The 24,332-nt window shown below is 42.8% G+C and overlaps 1 protein-coding gene across 1 annotated transcript in view; it reads left to right on the forward strand.

The window, feature by feature from the left end:
* Positions 1-316: 316 nt before the first annotated feature.
* SREK1IP1 (SREK1 interacting protein 1) overlaps positions 317-24,332 on the forward strand; it is a gene marked incomplete at its 5' end in the record, with an annotated part of 82,289 nt that continues 58,273 nt past the window's right edge. The window contains 2 exons of the mRNA XM_073623569.1: positions 317-389; positions 3,805-3,951. Of these exons, the coding sequence (XP_073479670.1) occupies positions 317-389; positions 3,805-3,951 (220 nt within the window). The remainder of the gene's footprint in view (positions 390-3,804; positions 3,952-24,332) is intronic.

Consider the following 24,332-nt stretch of genomic DNA (forward strand, 5'->3'; position numbering starts at 1 on the left):
GTCTGTTGGCGGTTCTGTTTTGCTATGTTCTTGTCCAACCCTCAGTTTATTGCTTGGGTACATGTCTTTGTCTAAGAATGCAAGTCCTGTACTGTACAATTAAGATAATAGAAATTTTGATTTGGAGTACAATACAGGACACCGGCCCCTCCCCTCTGCGTATTGATCACTGCTTGCTAAATAAAGAACTGATGTTTGAAGGTGCATATATCCCATGGTCTAAGAATGAGTCCTATGTCCTGTATTGTACTCCACGATAAGGAATTATACGGGTAAGTCAAAATTCTATTTTTCTTTTTATTCAAGTATACAGTAAGGCGTATTTTGTGTTTTCTCTGCAGGTGTAAACAAGGATAATATCCGAGCCGGATGTAAAAAGTGTGGATATCGTAAGTATAGTTTAAAACTAACTTTCATCCTATTTTAGTAAAGAAGATGCAACACTGTTGTATGCAGCACATGTTTTTATCGATTTTGGGTGTATGATATTGATAAAACTATGTTAGGACAATTAATCGTTTATGAGTCACAGGAGTTCTATCACCCCTGACTAATTTTTTTACTTCCTGCAAAAGCCAGGACTTCAGTGTTTTCAGTGTTCTCCTAAAAGGGCAGTAATTGAACCATTCTGTTGCACCCTATGTTAATTTAAAAGTATATATAATGCCAACATTTTTATTTATTTTGTATAGAGTGGGGAGTGTTCAACCCTGTCAGGTCCTCCATTGGGCATTTACCCTTCTGTCTGTCCTGGTAACCATTTTGCCACCAGTAATGTGCACTTCAGAGTTTCAGTATGGCCACATTAGGTTAATGATGTCACGAGATGTTCCCCACCCTCACCCCTTTTTGTTTGGTGCAAACATCATATTCTTTTGCAATTAGTATATCCTTTGTGTATTGGCAATTTTCTCCCACATTCAATACATTTCAAGGTTTTTATCTTATGTATAATCCGTCATTTTGTGGACTTTAATATTAGTTATACTCTTAACTCCTTCCCACCTGTAATCTGTTGTTAACGGGCATCGTGCTGAGGATATGTTAATAAACAATCTTTCTTTGAGAGCTACCAGATGACACATTGAGCAGCTGGTGGCCTTCAATCCTAGCTGTCACTGACTTTCCAGTCCCCACAAACCACTAATCATAGTGGTATACCAGCGTGGACAGCTGTGACCTCAGTCTCAAGGTGGCAGTGGGTATCTGTTTTAATATTGTTTGTCAGATTCAGCTGCAGTATTAAAAAAAAAACAAAAAACCTTTTTAAAGCAGAACTATACTCACCTGTTCTCCAGTTCTGTGATTCTTCCAGAGCTCCCCACCAGCCACTAACATCTTCAGCCCAGCGGCTTCCGGGTATCAATTCCATGCTCGAGATGACCTCGCTCCCACGCATGTGTGGGAGTTTAGCCACCTCGACCCTGCCGTGTGTGTGCGCAACTCCATTGTACAGCACAGACTGGCAGGAAAGAGAACTTACGCTGGATTCACACCTATGTATTTTTAGTGCTTTTTGCATTTTGCAGATTTGCACTACAGAACGTGTTCCATAGGAAACCATGCTAAATGGACCGTAGAGCAAATCTGCAAAAAGCACTAAAAATGCATAGGTTTGAATCCAGCCTTAAATGAGGAAGAGGCTCGGTATGTCTCTTCTGCAGTTAAAATCCTGCCTGTCCACAATTTTTTGTTTTTTTCATTAAAGTTCCAGTTTCTTAAACATGTAACATGTCAACCTATTAAAAAAAAAAAAACAAAAACAAACAAAGCAAGGTTTTTTTCAGTAGTGTACCAGGTAAAAAGCCCAATATGTAACCGATGCATACTGACACTGCTATATTTGGCTAGGGCATCTAGGCTTGCCATGTGTCACGGCTTGCTCACACCAGCCGCACACTATAATCAGCCGTTTTTACCGTTTAACCAGGCTGCTGTTAGTTGTGTACGGGCATTGGAGGCAGTGCCATGTATTGTTACTTTTTTTTTTCTCTACTATATTCTTCATACCTTACACATATTTTTTTACTCCTATGCACTGCAACAGAGCTGTTGTGCAGTGACATGAGGTAGGGTTAGGTGTGTTGCAGAAAATTTCAGGTAAAGCAGCATATCAAACAAAGACAAATGTCTAATAGAGAGAATGATTATCCATCAAGATCAACCAGTGATAGCCTCCAGAAAACAGAAAGAGACCTGAGAATAAGCCTTTGTGCCTACCCCCCTTAAATAGAAGAATTCCCAGGCTCCAGATAACCAGTCTGGGGGTGCAGTCGAGGAATAAGAATAAAAAAGGAAAAAGGGTATGTTAGGTTTGGTGCGATGATGATACGCCAAGCGTGGACTCCAGAAGTGCCTGCAGACTCTACGAGTGCCCTATCAGGTAGTTAATCCAAGGTTCCCAAATCTTTTCAAACTGTGGAATTTTATCAATTTACCAATATTGGAAAATAGAAGTTTGGGAAAACGTTGCCTGATCTGATGAGTCTCAATTTCAGCTGCAACATTCAGATGGTAAGGTCAGAATTTGGCGTAAACTACATGAAAGTATGGATCCATCTTGCCTTGTATCAACGGCTCAGGCTGGTGGTGTAATGGTGTGGGTGATATTTTCTTATTTTCCCTTAGTACCAATTGAGCATCGTTTAAACGCCACGGCCTACCTGACTATTGTTTCTGACCATGTCCATCCCTTTATGACTACAGTGTACCCATCTTCTGATGGCTACTTCCAGAAGGATAATGAACCATGTCACAAAGCTCAAATCATCTCACCACTGGTTTCTTGAACATGATGATGAGTTCACTGTACTCAAATCACCTCCAGTCACCAGATCTCAATCCAATAGAGCACCTTTGGGATGTGGTGGAAGGGGAGATTTGCATCATGGATGTGCAGCCAACAAATATGCAGCAACTGCATGATGCTATCATATATCAATATGGCCCAAAATCCCTGAGGAATGTTTCCAACACCTTTTTGAATCCATGCCATGAAGAATTAAGGCATTTTTGAAGGCAACCCAGCACTAGCAAGGTGTACCTAATAAAGTGGCCGGTGAATGTATGTGTGTCACATAAGGAAGTAGTTACACTGTAGGCGAACTTCCTGATCTTGGGGCTTAGCACTCCTCAAAACGCATTTTTTCCAACAAACACATACGCGTTACACAAAACAACAATACACAGTCTCTTCTGAGTAAATCCCCCCCCCCCCCCCCCCATACCACTGCCACAATATGGATACTAGCTGCTTTAAATGTATATGCGTGTATACATACGGTATATGTGTGAACATGTCTTGCAGGCTAATGGTAGAAATGAGCAAAATAAATGTAAAATATTGTTTAAATAAAAACAAAAAATGTGTCTGAATATACAAAGCCTAATATACTTGGTATGTCTCCGTGTGAACTTCTCTCCTTGCAGAATCAAAAAAACTCTGCTCTTCATGGTAAGCTACAGGGACAGCCCCAGGTAGCATACTTGAATGTTTGTAGTTGACAGTGAAGGGTAAGATAGTAGTATTTGATGTCCTTAGTGTTGGCACTGTACTTATGCTGTGCCTTATACTGTAGGAAGGTGGATCACAAGGATATGCACATTATTTTAAAAATCATTTGGCAGGTAGGCCCTATGCATAGTAATTATATGGACAGATTATGCAAACTGTAATCCTTGTTTTTGGAAACCGTTTAATAGATTGAGAAAATTATAGGAACTCTGACTTTTATTCACTAATTGCAATAGTTTGAACCACAGGCAAGTATGTTACATCATGTTTTATGTGCTCCTCCTTTTCAGCCGGCCACCTTACGTTTGAGTGTAGAAACTTCCTTAGAGTGGACCCACAGCGCGATATTGTGTTAGATGTGAGCAGCACAAGCAGTGAGGACTCTGATGAGGAGGACGACATCCCAGCTAAACCTCAACTTTCTGCAGATAAGAAAAGTAAGATCCTACTGTATCCGTGTGAATAGCTCCAAAGTTCTCCCTTGTGCTCTGTTTTCAGGTGTGATGTATGGGACCATCTCCTCATGGTTGCAGCCAAATTTAGTCTTTAGATCAGCAAAATCTCAATATATCCCTGTGAAAAGTACACTAGAGACCTATATGTTACTAAACCCAGAGCAATAAAATCAGTCTGTATATGCAGTAAAGCATGCTTGTTATACCAAAGGGGTTAATCCTCTGCATTGTGTAAAAATGCTGTTTGATCCTGTCTTATCTGATCCTCCCCTCCTTCCACTATCCCCAGTCCATATCCTGTTAGTACAGAGCCCTGAGGGCATTCTGCACATTCTCAGTTTTTCATGTGTATTGCTGGAGAGTTTTTGTTTTGTTTTTTTGGGGGGAGGGGGGGAGTGCATGTGATCAGTTCAGGGTCAATCAGCACTGTCCAGACAGAGGGTTAGGGGTCACGCTGCCTCAGAGGAGAATGAAAACTCCTCCTACAAGCTTTAACCAGAGCTCAGCCGGACACTGATAGAAGTCACAAGACTGCTATATACAACTGATGAGAAAAGGTATTTAGCAGTTTATATTTAATCAAATAATTGCATTTCCATATAATGTGTACTGTGGGAGGCCAGATATAGTGAATGCAGGATCCTGGGTTTAGTAACAGTTTAAGAAATGCTATATTAGTTTTTCTGTGGATCCAAGACATGGTAAAAAATTGGGAATGGGACATTCCACTCAAAACAGAAAAATGTTTGAGCCAAGTTGAGCTTGTTGAGTTGTTTTGTTTCAACAAGTGTCATCAGAGTGCAATTCATTTTCTGTTATTTAACCACTTAAATACTAGCTGGTAATACCCCTTCATTACCAGGTCATTTTTCAGTGCTGTGATAGCTTGATTGACAATTACCCTGCAGGCAACACTGTACCCAAAATAATTTAATATAATTTGATATGATTTTTTGTTGAGACACATAGCTATTTATTATTACAGGTACTTGTATAGAGCTGTCAATTTACACAGCATTTTACATATACAGTGCCTTGAAAAAGTATTTATACCCCTTGAAATATTCCACATTTTGTCATGTTACAACCAAAAACATAAATATAATTTATTGGGATTTTATGTGATAAACCAACACAAAGTGGCACACAATTGTAAAGTGGAAGGAAAATGATAAATGGGTTTTCAATTTTGTTTTACAAATATCTAAAAAAATGTGGAGTGCATTTGTACTCAGCCCCCTTTACTCTGATACCCCTAACTAAAATCTAGCAGAACCAATTGCCTTCAGAAGTCACCTAATTAGTAAATAAGAGTCCATCTGTGTGTAATTTAGTCTCAGTATAAATACAGCTGTGATGTGAAGCCCTCAGAGGTTTGTTAGAGAACCTTAGTGAACAAACAACATCATGAAGGCCAGGGAACACACCAGAAAGGTTAGAGATAAAGCTGTAAATAATTAAAGCAAGGCTATATTATTAAAAAAAATATCCCAAGCTTTAAACATCTCACGGAGCACTGTTCAATCCATCATCCGAAAATGGAAAGAGTTTGGCACAACTGCAAACCTACCAAGACATGACCGTCCAAGGAGAGCTATAATCAGAGAAGCAGCCTAGAGGTCCATGGTAACTCTGGAGGAGATGCAGAGATCCACAGCTCAGGTGGGGATTATTAGTCGTGCACTCCACAAATCTGGAATTTATGGAAGAGTGAACAGAAGATATCCATTGTTGAAAGGAAGCCATAAGAATTCCTGTTTTCATTTTGCGAGAAGCCATGTGGGGGACACCGCAAAAGAACATGTGGAAGAAGGTGCTCTGGTCAGATGAGACCAAAATTTAACTTTTTGGGCTAAAAAAAAATGCTATATGTGGTGGAAAACTAACACTGCACACCATGCCCACCGTGAAACATGGTGGTGGCAGCATAATGTTGTGGGGATGCTTTTCTTCTTAGAAGAAAACCTGTCTGCAAAAGACTTGAGACTTGAGTGTAGGTTCATCTTCCAGCAGCACAACGACCCTAAACATACATCCAGAGCTACAATGGAATGGTTTAGATCATTGCATATTCATGTGTTAGAATGGCCCAGTCAAAGTCCAGATCTAAATCCAATTGAGAATCTGTGGCAAGACATCAATTGCTGTTGTACTTCCTACAGTGGCATTAATAAATAGCAGTGGGTGAACCATCCCCCAATCTGCCATTTTATAACAGTTTCACAGTATAAAATCAGATTAAAAGGTATAACGCTTCATTCGCTTTGCCATTAATCCAGTAATGTTCAATTATGTTGGGGATTTTATACACATGTATTTGTTACTTGAGTTGTAGGCTGTTTTTAATAAAGGTTATAAGAGTCCTGTAACTGTGAAGAGTCTGGGTGGTGACATCACAATCTCCACCTCGTTGAAATGTAAGTCTGTAATTGGTGTTTGTGCTGAGCGAGCGACCCCCTGAGGTTACTATGCAGCTGGGTAGCCACTCGGCACAGGACCTGGAAGAAAGCGTTGATGATAGTAATAGTGGTGACTACTATAATGCTTATCCAATTCCACAGCAGCCCCACAGGTATGGAATATGCACACTTATATTGGTCAAAACTTGCCCAATGTAACTAGGCAATACAATCAATACCTGGAGTTCAGCTTTAAGTGTCTCTGACAGACTTTTGTTCACTATGAAACGGGTTTTGCATTCTCATACTAATGTATCGGATTATAACACCTGCTTAAGCCTAGGTTCACATTGGTACGATTTGACATGTCAAATTGCATGCCAAATCAGAGGCTATTGCACCATCCAAATCAGTGCGGCGCCACACCGATTACCAAAAGTAGTTCCTGTACTACTTTTGACGACTTTGGGGGGCGATTTGTATAAACATCTGTGCAGGAACCCGCAAAGATGTCTGTCAATTTGCCCCCCGAAGTCGGACTGCATTGCTGGGTTGAAGCTGAACTCGCATGATTTCTAACCCGCAGCAATGTGAACCTAGGCTAAAGGTCGATTGCAAGTCAGAAGAAAGTCGACCTGCAGGTCATTTGCACTTATCAAGTGAATGGTCTCAGAAACATCTCAAACTGATGCCAAAAACACAAGCACAAAGCCCATTGACACAGGATCTAAGCATATTTTGATCCCACAGCATATCTGAGTATCACTAATGACAATGTGCACCGCCACGTAGGTGTAGCCAATTAAGTGGTCACTCAGTGAATTATTAAAAGCTGTTATTTAGGCTTTTAAAAACATCAAAGGACAGCTGGCAGATATTAAATATGATTTTGCTTATTTTAAGTGTAGTTAACTGACAGCTGCTTCATTGTTTTGTTTCCATTTTGAAACTTTTATCCTTGTGTGAGAGGACAAGATGTACGGGTGCCATCATGAGTGCCACTTACTGAACTGTAATTAGCTGTTTAATTGTTCTCAGCCGCATTATGCTGAACACAGAGAGAATAATTATTTTCGTGGGCTTTTGTAATGAGGTTTTGAGTTTTAAATTCAAGTTGTGCTGATCCTAAGGTACATCAAGGTGACTTTAGCGTGATCTATAACTGCTTTTTTTTAGTGTACAGTTATTGCTTCTGGGTTGTTTGTGTTTAGTTTGTGCCTACAGTATATTCATTTTGTTTGCAAATATTTGCTGAATTGTGTTTATGTATTTAATGTCTGTATAGACATGTTTCTTATGACAAGACTTTAAGTAAACTTATTGATATGAAGTATTTTATAAAGTGTTGCTCTGTAATACTGTGGGTCCTTTTTTGTGAACGGAGCTGAGGTCACTTTGGGACCCCCATAAGCTATTGCCACAATGTGCCAGTGTACATGCCATGCTTGTACACTATGACAAGCTTACCTCCTTCTTTGGTCTCCTCCAGTGATGACACAGGTCTTCTCCTACTCTTACCACTACAATATAGCCATAGCCATCTTCATGAATTCTTCTTCTGGTCTTTGTATGAATGTTGGAGCTACATTATCCCATGCTGACTTCACACTCCCCATTTTACAGATCTTGAGAGTGGACCTACAGTGGGGCAAAAAAGTATTTAGTCCAATTGTGCAAGTTCTCCCACTTAAAAAGATGAGAGAGGCCTGTAATTGTCATCATATGTATACCTCAACTATGAGAGACAAAATGTGGAAACAAATCCAGACAATCACATTGTCTGTCTGATTTTTGAAAGAATTTATTTGCAAATTATGGTGGAAAATAAGTATTTGGTCACCTACAAACAAGCAAGATTTCTGGCTCTCACAGACCTTTATCTTCTTCTTTAAGAGGCTTCTCTGTCCTCCACTCATTACCTGTATTAATGGCGCCTGTTTGAACTTGTTATCAGTTTAAAAGACACCTGTCCACAACCTCAAACAGTCACACTCCAAACTCCACTATGGTGAAGACCAAAGAGCTGTTGAAGGACACCAGAAACAAAATTGTAGACCTGCACCAGGCTGGGAAGACTGAATCTGCAATAGGCAAGCAGCTTGGTGTGAAGAAATCAACTGTGGGAGCAATAATTAGAAAATGGAAGACATACAAGACCACTGATAGTCTCCCTTGATCTGGGGCTCCACGCAAGATCTCACCCCGTGGGGTCAAAATGATCACAAGAACGGTGAGCAAAAAGCCCAGAACCACATGGGGGGACCTAGTAAATGTCCTGCAGAGAGCTGGGACCAACGGAACAATGGCTACCATCAGTAACACACTACGCCGCCAGGGACTCAGATCCTGCAGTGCCAGACGTGTCCCCCTGCTCAAGCCAGTACATGTCCGGGCCCGTCTGAGGTTTGCTAGAGAGCATTTGGATGATCCAGAAGAGGACTGGGAGAATGTCATATGGTCAGATGAAACCAAAGTAGAACTGTTTGGTAGAAACACAACTCGTCGTGTTTGGAGGAGAGAGAATGCTGAGTTGCAACCAAAGAACACCATACCTACTGTGAAGCATGTGGGTGGTAACATCATGCTTTGGGGTTTTTTCTCTGCAAAGGGAACCGGACAACTGATCCGTGTACATGAAAGAATGAATGGGGCCATGTATCTTGAGATTTTGAGTGCAAACCTCCTCCCATCAGCAAGGGCATTGGAGATGAAACGTGACTGGGTCTTTCAGCATGACAATGATCCCAAACACACTGCCCGGGCAACAAAGGAGTGGCTTCGTAAGAAGCATTTCAAGGTCCTGGAATGGCCTAGCCAGTCTCCAGATCTCAACCCCATAGAAAACCTTTTGGAGGGAGTTGAAAGTCCATGTTGCCCAGCGACAGCTCCAAAACATCACTGCTCTAGAGGAGATCTGCATGGAGGAATGGCCCAACATGCCAGCAACGGTGTGTGACAACCTTGTGAAGAGTTATAGAAAACGTTTGACCTCTGTCATTGCCAACAAAGGATATATAACAAAGTATTGAGATGAACTTTTGATATTGACCAAATACTTATTTTCCACCATAATTTGCAAATAAATTCTTTCAAAAATCAGACAATGTGATTGTCTGGATTTGTTTCCACATTTTGTCTCTCATAGTTGAGTTATACCTATGATGACAATTACAGGCCTCTCATCTTTTTAAGTGGGAGAACTTGCACAATTGGTGGCTGACTAAATACTTTTTTGCCCCACTGTAGAACACACATTGTATTGCACATGCTCTGCGGGCATACATAAAGTTTCTTCTACTGAAAACTACCTACTAGTAAGTTTTTTTTGTAGTTCAGTTCTGCTTTAAAGTGGTTCTAAAGGCAGAAGGTTTTTTAACTTAATGCATTGCCTGCATTAAGGTAAAAAACTTTCTGGATGCAGCTCCCACCCCCAATCCTAATCCTTACCTGAGCCCCCATCTCAGGTCAGCAATGTGCATGAGAGCAGCAGCTCTCCTGGCTTTCTCTGTCTAAATTGGCTCCTGCTGCTGTCAATTACAGCCAGTGAGCTAATGAGGAGAGAACGGGGTGGAGCCAAGCCACGCTCTGTGTGTGTGACTGGACAATATCCATTCACAGGATAGTGGACAACAGGCTGCGACTTGTAATGCGATGACAAGTCACGCCGGTGTGACCGGGGGCTAAGGGCACATCTACACCAGTGTGTTTGAGACTGTGCTTGGCATCCTTGCCTGGCACTGTCCCAATGCATAAACAAGGCAAGTGCCTTGTCTCCTAAAAGGTCAGTTCACACCACTATTCAAAGAAGAGGGAGAAGTTGGAAGGGGATTATCACGAGGCTTCCAAATAATAATGGAAACCATATACCGTATATACTCGAGTATAAGCCGAGAACATTTTTTTTGTGCTGAAAGTGCCCCCCTCAGCTTATACTCGAGTCACTGCCGTCTGCCTACCTGATCAGCGTGTCATGCAGACAGACGGTGGCCGTTCCAGTGTACAAAAGCCGCGCCTCTTCCTCGTCTGTGATAGGCAGAACACTCAGTTTCCCAGCAGTCAGTGTTCAGCCTATCACGGACGTCCTCTCCTCCTCATCCCACGGACGAGGATGAGAGGATGTCCGTGATAGGCTGAACACTGACTGCTGGGAAAATGAGTGTTCTGCCTATCACAGACAAGGCCGAGGAGGAGGCGCGGCTTTTGTACACTGGAATGGCCGCCGTCTGACCTGCATGACACGCTGATCAGGTATGCAGAATGATCAGGGGGACATTCTGACCGCTCACCACTACATTTAAATGACAATCCCCCACAGAGAGCTTGCTGAACGGCACAGGAAGGCTGCAATGGACACAGTGAGGTAGGCAGATCTGCTCAGGGAGGTATGCAATAGACACAGTGAGGTACGCAGCTGCAGATGGGCATTGTTGACCCTCTTTTCCACTTACAGTAGCTGCTGCATTTCTCACCCTCGGCTTATACTCATGTCAATACGTTTTCCCAGTATTTTGTGGTAAATTAGGTGCCTCAGCTTATACTCGGGACAGCTTATACTCGAGTATATACGGTATATAAAAAGTTAAAGTTTAATAGAAACAAAATTAAAAACCTAACAAAGCCCTTTGTTGAGTAATATTTAACATTTCATTGTGACGGTGGTCACGACAGGGATCTCATGTTTGTATATTAACCTGACATGTTTCTCCTAATGGCTTCATCAGGGGATATACGAATCAACCAATGATTACGTGAGACTGTACAAAAAATATAGAAAATATAACATAAACAAAATATATCAAATATAAACATACATCAATGCATATAACAAACAAAATTACATCATTTGCCAATGTCCACCCCAAAAAAGGGAGCTTACCACCTCAAAATTCCCAGAGAGGGCCACCGCCAGCAAAGGGACCACCAAAAGGGGGAAGGCACTACGCGGCCACAGAGGATGCACAATGACCAGGCTAATATGCAAAAAAAAAAATGGGAAAAAAGGGGACTTAAAACCCACGTTTGCAATATTAATGATTTAAAAAAATCACACCAAAATCACAAGGTGGTGCATAAAAATTGAATCTATGGTAGATAGAGATTTTTCAGACAAAATACTTAAGAGAATGAACTCGGAGCATATGGTGGAGGGCGCCTAAGATATAGAACAGCTTAGGTACAATAAAGATGGAATAAATAGCTCTGAAACAAAAAGGAGGAAAAAAAAGTAAATGACTAAATAGAAGGAGAAATGCAACCGGAAGAAGAGAAATGTGAAAAGAATATCTTAGAACAAAGTATGAGAGTAACTAAGAGTTTTACCGAAAAAATTGAAGGAATAGAGGGGCCTGAAAATTACATTTTTACATAGCCCATACATTGAAGTATTTTGGAATATTGGTAAATGAACCACAATAATCAGAATTAATTATAAAAATATAAATTTAAAGATTAGAATTTATAAAACGGTACCACAAGGTACACCGGACTACTGTCTCAATCTGTTAAAAGAAAAAATTTAATCAAGGATATTTAAATAAATAATTTTTTTTTTTTTTTCAGTGCAGCGTGACACAATCCATTATATCTCATTGTGGAGGATAGAACTTAATAAAATGTCACTTTTTGACATTTCATTCAAGTTGGAGAAAAAAAGGTTGCCGTTTCCAACACAACAGCACCACAGCCTTCGCACCATTTAAGACAGCTGCTAAAAGGAGCTTTTAGGGTTTACCAAACAAAAAGTAGTATTGTCCTTAAAGCTGTTTTAAAGGTCAAAGGTTTTTCACCTGCATTCTCTACAAATCTTTTAGTAGTAGCTCCCCTCCTACATCCCAAATACCTCAGCCCGATCTTGGTCCACCGCTGTGCATGTCTGCAGCAGCTCCTCTCCCCTCTCCCCTGTCTCAAAGGCTTGGCTGAGAGCAGTGGGAACCATTGGCTCCTCCTGCTGCTGTCAGTCAAAATCTGAGAGCATGGGGCAGGGTCGAGCAGGGCTGTGTGTCTTAATAGAAGCAAACAGCTTAGGATTGAGCAAGCACAAGTACACGCATAGGAAGCGACTTCCTATGGGGGCAGATGATGGGGGACCCAAAAAAAGAGGATCGAGGCTGCTCTGCGCAAAACTATTGCACAGAGCAGGTAAGTATAACATGTTTGTTATTTTAATTTTTAAAAAACTCAGGCTTTACAATCACTTTAACAGAAAGTAGTTATCTCAGTTCAAAACTGTGTATGGATCAGCCATACAGAGGGAAGGGAAAAAAAGGAGAATGATTTACTGCTATGACTCATCCCCTTGTGTGTGGTCCCTCCATCCCATCATCTTCACGCTCCTATGTCAGAAATAAGGGACCCAGACATCTTGGCCTCCAGGTTTAACAAGTTGCCCTTATTTGTGGCCAGGACCAAGTATCCTCTAGAACTGGCATCTGATACTCTGGTAATACCATGTTCAAGTTATAATATGCCTCCCCTTCAGTGCGGTTTCTTCCTTGTGGTCGATCTGCAAGGTAGAGCAGAAAACAACGCATCTCATCACACAGAACTGGCACAGATAAACCAGGTACACAGACCTACTGAAACTCCTAGGAGACGACCCCGGACATCTCCCAGACAGGCCAGATCTGCTGTCCCGTGCCCCCTGTATATGTTATTGGCTTTAATGACATGGCTATTGAAGTCCAGGCCTTAAAATCTCAAAAAAAAACTATCGATAAATGGTGTATTACATGCTGTTCATACTCACCCAGTCACTGAGATTTGTTTTCTGCAAAAAATGTGGTTGATCCTGCTGCTTTCTATCTCCACTTTCTGTTCATGTCCCTAATTCAGCTAGGGATTTTGCACCTGTAGTGGCAGCTCTGCACATGCTCCCGTTTTCAGTGAGTTTATATTCTGAGCATTTCCTCCCTATCACATCTGAGCAGCCCATGTGACTATAGAGTCACACATGTGGGCGTATCCACAGTGGTAAATGACAGCTCACTCCCTCCTCCATACCCACTAACCAGTTAAACGCAATGTGGGCGGATAGTACTTGTAGATTGATGAAAGCTTCACCTCCCTCTTGTTTTAAAATACAGATTGGAGGGGCATAAAATAGCCTGTGACTGGCAGAAATCTGCCCACACCATGTTATTTAAACATAATAATAAAGATTTGATTTCAAATACCGGTATATATTTGTATGACAGTTTTTAGAATATTTATTTTTACCCTGTATTGCAAAGGCTTTTTTTTTTTTTTTTTTTGAACAGGTGTCCAGCAGCAGAGGACTAGAAGTTCCTCTTGCTTATGTTTCCCTGCAGACAGGCTGGGAATGACCTGGGTCTTGTGACAGCTGTACATCGATTTAGGAAAAAGAAAGGTACCATCATCCACATACAGATATATAGGGAAAATGTAAAATAAACAGTGTTTTTAGTATCACTTTAAGGGACTGGGGTATATCTGACTCGATCATTCCCACATTACTCAAGTCCAGAAAAGCCACTCTGTGCAAAAATCTACATGATATGAACACAGGCATTTCAATGCTAGAGGCCATTTGGTACCTCATAAGGCAGCTCATTGTTAGATCTCTCTATCTCTATCTCTATCTCTTTATCTATATTATAATCCAGTCCCCCTAGGTCAGGCGTGTCCAAACTTTTTTCAAAGAGGGCCAGGTTTAATGAAATGATCATGCGTGAGGGCCGACTATTTTGCCTGACGTTCTTTGAACCATTAAAATTCGGTCTAAGTGTGTTTGTCCGAGCACTTATACACTGCCCAACAAGAATTCTCCTGCCTTTGTGGCTGTGTGTGGTGAAGAGATGAGCTTGGGCTTGTTATATGGATATATATTTACCGGCTTATAACATGCACCTTCACTTTAAGAGGGAAGTTTCAATCTTACATTTTAAATAAAGAACAGTGAAGCAAAATAAGGGTCAGTGCCCATCAATGCAGCCTAATCAGTGCCCATCTGCAGCCCCACCATTGCCATGAATGCAGCAAACCCAACCCCGTTGTCATGAATGCAGCACTCACATTGCCATGAATGCAGCACCCACGTTGCCGTGAATGCAGCACCCACGTTGCCATTAATGCAGCACCCAAGTTACCATGAATGCTTCACCCCCGTTGCCATGAATGCTTCACCCCCGTTGCCATGAATGCTTCACCCCCCGTTGTCCTGCATGCAGCACCCCCATTGTCCTGCATGCAGCACCCCCATTGTCCTGAATGCAGCATTGCCATCAGTGCCACCATTGCCATCAGTGCAGCCTGATTTATGCCTATCTGCATCCTCGGAGGGGGCGGGACAAGCGATAACAAACGTGACAGCCTCTTTTATATATATATTATTTTAAACCGTATTTTCTACACCATAAGACGCACCCCCCCCCCCCAAAAAAAAATGGGGGAAATGCCTGTGCGTCTTATGGAGCGAATATAGACCAGCCCCCCGCTGCCAAATACCGGGCCGGCCGCTCGGCTCCTCAGCTGTGGGTTGTCTCCCTGTCAGGATTGGAGTGTCTGTGACACGGAGTGAGGCAGAGAGGGCTCTCTGCGTTCCTTCTCCGTGCAGAGTGGGCTCTCTGTGTCCTCCCCCCCCCCCCCCCCCCACTCCCCTTCTCCGGGCAGCAGCGCGAGCCGAGCACGGAGATCAAAGACACACAGAGCGGGCTGTGTGTGCATTCTATTTTCTCACACTTCTGTCAGTGGGGGGTGGGAATTAAAGTAGCAGCAGGACTGAGCAGCTGGCAGAGGAGGACACTGAGTTGCAGGCAATTAGTGTGCAGTAGCCTCTAGCAACTGAATGGTGAGTGGCAATGTGTAGTAACCTCTGGCAACCAATCAGTAATGTGTAGTAACCTCTAGCAACTGGTGAATGGTAATGTGTAGTAACCTCCAGAATATTTTTTTCTTGCTTTCCTTCTCTAAAACCTAGGTGCATCTTATGGAACAAAAAATATGGTATAAAATGTGTGTATGTGTATTGTGTATGTCTGTATGTATGTGTGTGTGTGTGTGTGTGTGTGTGTGTGTATATGTATATACAGTCGTGCTCAAAAGTTTGCATACCCTGGCAGAAATTGTGAAACTTTGGCATTAATATTGAAAATATGACTGATCATGCCAAAAAATATGTGTTTTATTTAAGGATAGCAATCACATGAAGCCATTTATTATCACATAGTTTTTTTTAGATCCTTTTTAAATCATAATGATAACAGAAATCGCCCAAATGGCCCTGATAAAAAGTTTACATACCCTAAAATGTTTGGCCTTGGTACAGACACAGAAGGTGGCACACACAGGTTAAAATGGCAATTAAAGGTACATTTCCCACATGTGTGGCTTTTTAAATCAAAATTAGTGTCTGTGTATAAATAGTCAATGAGTTTGTTAGCTCTCACATGGATGCACTAAGCAGGCTAGACACTGAGCCATGAGGAGGTAGAAAAGAACAGTCAAAAGACCTGCGTAACAAGGTAATGAAACTTTACAAAGATGGAAACTGATTTAAAAAGATATCCAAAGCCTTGAATATGCCAGTCAGTACTGTTTAATCACTTAAGAAGTGGAAAATTGGGGGCTCTTTTGATACCAAGCCAAGGTCAGGTAAATCAAAAAATATTTCAGTCACATCTGCCACAGGAACTGTTCGGGATACAAAGAAAAACCCACAGGTAGCCTCAGGAGAAATACAGGCTGCTCTGGAAAAAGATGGTGTGGTTGTTTTTAAAGGAGCACATGATCACTTTGAAAGTTGTTTAGGTTTTAACAGTGACCACTTTTATGTGTTTTTTCCTTTTTTTTTTTTTTTCCCTTTCCTTTCTGTAATAAACTGTTTGTTACATGCTGACTGCATAAGAGTCAGACACATTTTTATTTTTTTCTTTAATTATTGGAACTTTCCATGGAAGCCCAGTGAAAGTAGACCTTTATACAACAGTAGTGTTGTGTGCACACAACACTAGACCAACATCACTTTCAAGCCACATGGTGGTCCCCAGGGCTGTAATAGCTCCATCACTCCTACGGGACTAGGATCTCTCTAAACAGTATGAACTGGTCCAAACCATGCTTAGCTTGCTTAGTCCTTTTTTTTTTCCTTTAAAACTTAGAGGAGCTGCACCTTTAAAAAAAAAATATTAAAAGCCAGCAGCTACAAATACTGCAACTGCTGACTTTTAATAAATGGACACTTACCTGTCTCCAGCGATGTTGGCAGCCAAAGCCGATCAATCGCTCGGCTCTCGGCTGCCCCCGCCGCCATCCTCGGTCAGGGAATCGAGAAGTGAAGCGCTGCGGCTTCACTGCCCTGTTCCCTACTGCGCATGCGCGAGTCGCGCTGCGCCTCTGCACTGGTCCCCGTTGTGTGCTGGGAACTGTGTGTTTCCCAACACACAAAAGGGGGGGGGGGGGCGGGCTTCTGCGGATATTCTGCGGCTGTCTAAGCCCGGAAGTGGCTGCAGATATCTGTATTAGACAGGTATCTGCACCCCCTCCCCCCTGAAAGGTGCCAATTGTGGCACCGGAGGGGGGGGAGGGGGGGGGGCGATGAGCGGAAGTTCCACTTTAGGGTGGAACTCTGCTTTACCGTTGTATGGATTATCTTTATCAGTAAAATGTGCAATTATTTTGTCTAATTCCAAACTGTGCAAAGTATTTCAACACTTATAATCCCATTACAAGTGGATTTTCAGTTCTCTTAAATGTTTCCTTAAATGGTAATCTGTTAATTACACTTGGCTCACAATTGTAGCTACCCCATTAGAAGTTATTTATAAATGCTAATTTCCTTTTTAACAGCATTTTTCTAATTACCTTTGATAAAACATGTAATAAAACCGCTTTATTAATTCTGTAACTCCTGAGACATTCATTGTATGTATATATTAGTATCCTGGTGAGAATTATATTTCTGCTATGCTCAAGTTTGTTTTGCGATCTCGGCAGTTGAACAACTTAAATAGAAGATTACATTTTTTAAATACATCAGGTGTTTGGATTCCCAGTGTTTCCTCAAGACTCTGTTGATTGGCAGTATATCCATTATTCTGATGTTTCAGGATTTTGTTGAAAGTATTTTATTTTTTTTTTTTTTTTTAGAAGATAGCAAAAATCTTTAAATAAATAAAGAACTGCGCTAGGTGCATAAATAGTGAAAAAATTAAAAATCAATAATGAAAAAAATCCGTGATAGGAGTCCTGCTGCTAAACACTATAACCCCGATATAAGGCAAAGATAGTATGGATAATAATCAGTGTAGCGCTGGACATAAATCTAAGTGAAATGACGAATAGTGATGATGATAATAATAATAAAAAATATTGACAACAAAAGAAGATGTGGAAATGAGATACTATAAGCAATCCATAATAATAATGAACCACCAGTGTGTAAACTTTGATCAATAAAAAACGTGCTCAAAAAGCTTAAAGTATAATCCAAACAGTAATAACAAAAAAATAGTGAATAAAAAATAGTCCAAAAAAAATATTATAAAGGTGCAGAATCACACTTCAATGATCCAATCGATAGTGCCACCCACCACCGGAGAAAATGGAGGCTTACCAGAAAGCCTGCGACCGCCCTTATTCAGGGGGGTCAAAACAGGCTCAGCAGGTCACCGTTGATATCCTGTTGGAACCGCAACCCATGTCCCTCTGATCGCCTTTGATGTTAGCTTCTCAGAAGCAGCAGCAAACACTCAGGGCAAACAATTGGTTCCAGGAAAACTCAAATGGCCAGTGTTCCAGCAAGGATAAGCCATAAAAAAGAAAAAAGGGACTCCAATAGTGCAGAGAGCCAAAACGTTTATTAAAAATTGCAAATACACTGCACAGGATTACGTATAAAGTGCCAGTATACCGTAGCAGTGAGACTGTTGCAGGACAGAAAAAAAAGACTCCACCGCCGTTTAAAGTAAAAACGCGGATGCGCAATGCAAGTTCACGTTGTGACCCTACAGCCGTTTCGTCACAACTGACATCATCAGGGTCACAGGTTCACTGGTTTAAAAACAAAAAATATTTATTTGATACTTATTTTGTCTGTCCCCACCGGTTTTCTTACTCTGGGTAAGAGGCACCTAAAAGCCAGGTAACCAAAATACCTATAACTATTGCTACTTTTGCCTGGTTTTCAGCTCCTTAAAGGGCCCAGCAGATCCCCAGCTCATTAGTACCCCTGTTCGGCACACCCCCCTGCTAGGTAATAACCCCCAGTTCTGCTGATCCTCTGGTTTTTGCTGATCCCTTTCTCTCTGGTCCCCGCTCACCTCCCACTATATTGCTCCCATTGCTAGTTTCTCCTGCTCCAGTCCCCCAGCTCTGCTGATCCCCTGGTTTGCTGATCCTTCTCTCCTTCTCTCTCTCCGATCCCCACTCCGACCCATGTGTGTCATCTGTTAATTGCTCCGCTCCAGTCCAGGCCCTGCTCACCTTGCTGCTGCTCCACTCTGAACACCAGATGTGACGTCTAAACAGACCCTTCCAGAATATATACACATGAACTGCAAATAACTGCTGAAGTCATCTTTCCGGTTAGCTCGTTGGTTTACCAGTGCAGGCTGTATTAAAACCTTTCAAAAGCTGCAGGTGCTGTAATTAAGCATCGTCGTAGACTTCTATGGAGGCTTTGAAGCACCAAGAAGGTATCATTTTTGAAGCAAAGCAAACGGGACTGTAAGCTTACCATTTTATTTAGTGACGTATGCTTTTGATTGGCATTCAGAGTGCTTTAAAAAATCGTGTCCAATGCCACATTTTGAAGCAAGTGTAAACAAGACCTAAAGGCCAAGTTCTTCTTTGGAACATGTTCCCTCTGTATTTTGGCCAACATGAATGGGCTAAAATTGTACTGCACAGAACTGCATGTGAATTTCAGAGGAACGCACAATGCATTCCTATGTGATTCCCTGTGTTTACTGGCCCTTATAGAATGTTTGCCCATATTGGCCATTTGGGATGAGATGGTTTGGGAATGTTCATATCTTTGTCAGCCTCTCTATGACCCTAGCCAACATTCCCTGACTTGAGCCAACATGACTGTTGATTTACAGGGTGGGCTTTGTTACATAAGGTAGCAGGGACAGAAATTTGAGACTCACTTAGATCTAAGTTGCTTCTAGAACACAGGATTAATTAAGACTTAATTAGACAAAGACTAACACAGGTACTTGTAGGCATCGCAAATGCAGCACTTTAGCACTGTTGTTGCCTTAGAAACATTTTAAATCAGGTCAAGTTAACTTTAATGCTGTATACACCCATGTATCTTTATATTTTTATTTCCTGCAAGTTGGTAAAAGCACTTGTACTTTGGGGGTTTTTATGTCTTACACAAGGAAAGGATCAGAGAATCTGTCAGATGCAAAAAAATACAGCAGGGAGCTCCTAAATTAATGCAGACATATAAGGACACCTAGTTAAAAAATGAACTGGGACTTCCCGTTCCGGTACCACATGAGGGAGAGGTAGATATCCTCAGCTCCCGCCGCGCTCCTCGTAAAACCGGCCACACCCACCGGCAAACGCTTCGGGGAGACCCCCCTCCACCCCCACTACCTGGTGGGCAATCGCTTTGGATCGCTTTGTTGAGCAATAGTACCTGCGGCATCGTCCGCGATACCCCCCGCGGGAGAGATGGCGCCGGCCGAAGCCAAAATGGCGGCCGCGCCATCTCCAGCAGAGACGCTGCAGGCACATCTGCAGATACATCCACAGCTTCCCTCAGCCTCAGGGACAACAACAGCTGCTGACCCTGCCTTCCCTGCTGGAATAGCACAGGCAGTGGTAACTCTGCTAGGCCCCACACTCGCTGCCACTGTGGATGCAGCAGTCCACAGAGGGCTGGAACAGCTGCACATAGAAGTACAGGCACAGAGACTCACACATACAGAAGAAAGGATCTCATCCCTGGAGGATGAATTCACAGCCGCATCGGCTATGTTAGCACGCTTGACTGCCACAAATGGAGATATATGGGACAAACTCGACGACTTGGAAAATCGTTCAAGAAGAAACAATCTACGCATAATTGGACTCCCTGAATCAGTTTCCACTACTCTGCTCACAAATATCTATGCAAAAATCATTCCTGAGCAACTGTGTCTCCGCATACCCTGCACCATTGAAAGGGCGCATTGCATTGGGCAATACTCAGAAAGTCGTGTCAAACCTCGCCACGTCATAGTCAAATATCTCAACTATGCTGACAAGACTGCCAATGCAGAAGTTCTGCCGCACACGTTCGCTGTCCATAGATGGTGCAAAACTACTGCTTTTTGCGAACTACTCAATGGAGGTGATAAAACAGCGTAAATCCTTCTCTCTGATCTCTACCACTGCACAACAACCAAATCCAGTTCTCATTAGCCTACCCAGCAATCCTCCACGTCCAAATGCACTAAGGTGAACCACTTACTTTCACCACACCTGACGAAGCAGAAAGCTACATCAATGCCCTGGGCATGGAAATGGAGCACACCAACTCTACAGAGAATTCAACCTCTCCATTAGCGTCCTCTCCATCCGCACTACCCAAACAACAATGCGGGTAGTATTGTGCCCCCCTCTTTTCCCCCCTCTCCCCCCCTTGTTCATGCTCCTATTTTTTTTCTTTTTTTTTATCTGACTCTGTGTTGCGGTAATTGAGCTAACCTGCTATTCTACTTATGCTTGGTTATGTTTAATAGTTAAATGTTTATGTTCCTGTTACCACCAAGTTGTTCTATGGCCCACACTAGAAATCGCCATAGAGGCTCCAGCTGCTACTCAGCTCCACTGCTCCCTCCATGAACCCACCGATAAGCTGAGCTCTCACCCACTAGCACCTGCCCCCCTGTCTGGAGTCACGCTCCCTCCCAAACCTCCATCCCTCTGACTTTCATGTCGCCCACCACCCTTCCCCCACCTTCCTTCTCCCCTCCTCCCTTCTCCCCTCCTCCCCGTAGCCCACTTACGGGCATCAGAAGAGGAGCTAAAAACTGGCGGGAGCCAAGCTAGGTAGTAGAATCTCATGTTGAAAAAAGTGAAGTCTTTAATATGTGTTAGGTGTTTTTATCACCTAAATTTGTGTTATGCTATTTTTTCTATATTGCAGTTATGACTGTTTACTGACCATATTTACCTGTTCTGTACTTATGCCCTCAGGAGACCTACGATACTTTGGTGACTCTCAGATTGCAGATGCTCTGCCTACAGGGGGGCACCTTTGCAAGCCTCCACTCCACAAGCGTATGTCAATCCTTAGACATTTGAAGCGTCTCCAGACAGATGTGGCTCGCTTACAGGAGACACACCTGTCCGCAGATGATCTAGCACGTCTTCGTAAACTATGTGTAGACTCGGTGTACGGCTCACCAGCAATTGGCCGTAAGGCTGGAGTGACTATTCTGATACACAAAAACCTAAGACACACTGTTAGAGATGTTAAGGCCAACTCGAAAGGCCGCAAATTGACCCTACACGTGACTTTAGGGACCAAACAAGTTGCTATTACCAACCTCTATGCTCCTAACTCTCCAGACACCTCCGTCTTCCAAGACATGGTGCAGTGGATACTTACTGCCCCCGAAACCCTTCACTTAGTGGGTGGGGACTTCAACCCTGCCATGTCCACACTAGCAGACTGTACAAGCGACCCAACTCGCAGAACACATAAACCTATCCCCCCTACACCTGACTCAACTCTTCTAGCACACTCCATCGCCTCCATGCGCTATGTAGACTCATGGTGTCTAATACACCCGACAGATCAGGAGTATACTTTTTTCTAGCCCCCACATAACTCCTTCTCCCGCATCGATTACTTCTTTGCCTCCCCTGCACTAATGACTGCCTTATGCGATTCGGAAATCACAGATGCCAGAATTTCTGATTACAGTCCCATCGTAATACACATGACACATGCTAAACCCTCACCCGCATGCGCTTTCATATCTGGCAGACAATGAAGACTTCCGCCACATGCTATATGAAGCATGGAATGAATACACCTCCACTAATGGAGTTCACATCACCGAACCAAACCTCTTTTGGGAAGCTGGTAAAAACTTCCTGAGGGGAAAAATCATCTCCTATACCACCCAATTTAAAAAACATGCCAGGCAACAATACAGGCAAGCCAGTGAAGCTCTACGTTTGGCACACAAACGCTTAACTCTAAACCACACCCCTGATAATATACGAACATGGCGTCAGGCTAAACGTACATTTCAACTTTGGGCAGAACAGGAAGCAGCTAAAATGTCGTACTGTGCTCGGGACCAAGGCAACCCACCCATATCTCTACCCTGAGAGATGCGACTGGCTTGCTGGTTACCTCGCCTGCCAAAATCGGCAACCTACTTGCAGAGTACTATACTGAACTATACACAGCCGACCAGACTGACCAAGCTACTGCGGAAGATCTCCTGGCTAAGACCCGTTTGCCCAAACATCAAACTGCACAGCTAGAGGGACTTAACACTCCTATCACCTCTGACCATATCTGGCTGTCAATCAAAAATATGACATCTGCCAAAGCCCCAGGTCCAGATGGCTACATGGCTGAATTCTATAAATTGACCAACGACTTTATTCCCGACACCCTGAAACATGTCTATGCAGCCATGTGGGATGGGGGCCCTTACCTCCCTACTGGAACACAGGCACGCATCAAATTGATATCCAAGAAAGGGAAAGATCCTTTATTACGGGGCTCATACCGCCCAATTTCCCTAATTAACGTGGATGTCAAAATCCTTTCTAAAATCATCGAATTGCGCTTAGCCCCCCTACTCCCTTTTTTACTACACTCGGCCCAATCTGGCTTTGTTCCAGGACACTCAGCCACTCTAAACATACGTAAGGTTTTAATGGCACTAGAACACATCAAAACACACCCCGATCAAGGCGTCCCTATTATATCACTGGATGCCGAAAAAGCCTTCAACAACGTTAGTTTGTCCTGGCTGTTCAGAGTAATGGAGCAACTTGGCTTCTCGGGCCCAATCATGCGATTTTTACAACAAATGTACGCATCGCCAACTGCGCATCTTGTCACTCCTGACTTCGTCTCGGACTCGATACCCTTAACAAAGGGAACAAAGTAGGGAAGCCCCCTATCCCCCTTACTCTTCAATATCGCCATTGAGCCCCTATCCAGAATACTCAACTCACACGACGGGATTAGTGGTATCACTATGGGTAACCAAGTTCTCCGCTCTATTCGCAGATGACATACTGTTATTCTCCGCTCACCCCCTCACAGACTTTGACAGACTCCAAGAACTTTTTGTGGCCTTTCGACTAAGCTCTGGCTTTCGCATAAATTTTGATAAAAGCGAAGTTCTAGCACTCCACCCACAGTTTTCTGCTAAATGGAGACTTTTATCCCCGTTTGCTATGGCAACCCAATATATCACATACCTAGGCATCCGTATAGGACATGAGCCCTCCTGTCTATATGTACTCCACTATCCCCCATTTATAACAAAAATTGTTAAGGAGTTGGGCGGTCCTTCCCCTCTCGCTCTTTGGGAGATGTCACCTTTTTAAAATGGTGTCGTTTGCATGCCTACTCTACCCAATGCAGACCATAGCTCTTTTATTAAGACATTCTGATGTACAAAAAATCTATAGGGCATTAACAACTTTTATATGGTTCCGCAAAAACCCATGCATTGCGTTACAAAAACTATGCCTCCCAAAGTCCGAGCGTGGGGCGGGTCTACCCAATATTCGTTTCTATAATCTCTCATGCCTACTTAGACAGGGCCTAGACTGGCTGAATAGAAAGTCTAAATACTGCAATATTTTACTTGAAGGTGCTTTGACCTCCCCACACACCCTTTCAGCCATCCTCCACTCCAATCCTAGCGCTCTACCACCACACCTCAAATCAAGTGTCCTCATCAGAGATACAGTCACCGCTTGGAGAGAGGTACGGAAACTGCTGGGATTACCATCAAGTATCACATGCTA

Source organism: Aquarana catesbeiana, linkage group LG01 (genome assembly GCF_042186555.1).
Source record: "Aquarana catesbeiana isolate 2022-GZ linkage group LG01, ASM4218655v1, whole genome shotgun sequence".
Classification (NCBI taxonomy): Eukaryota; Metazoa; Chordata; class Amphibia; order Anura; family Ranidae; genus Aquarana; species Aquarana catesbeiana.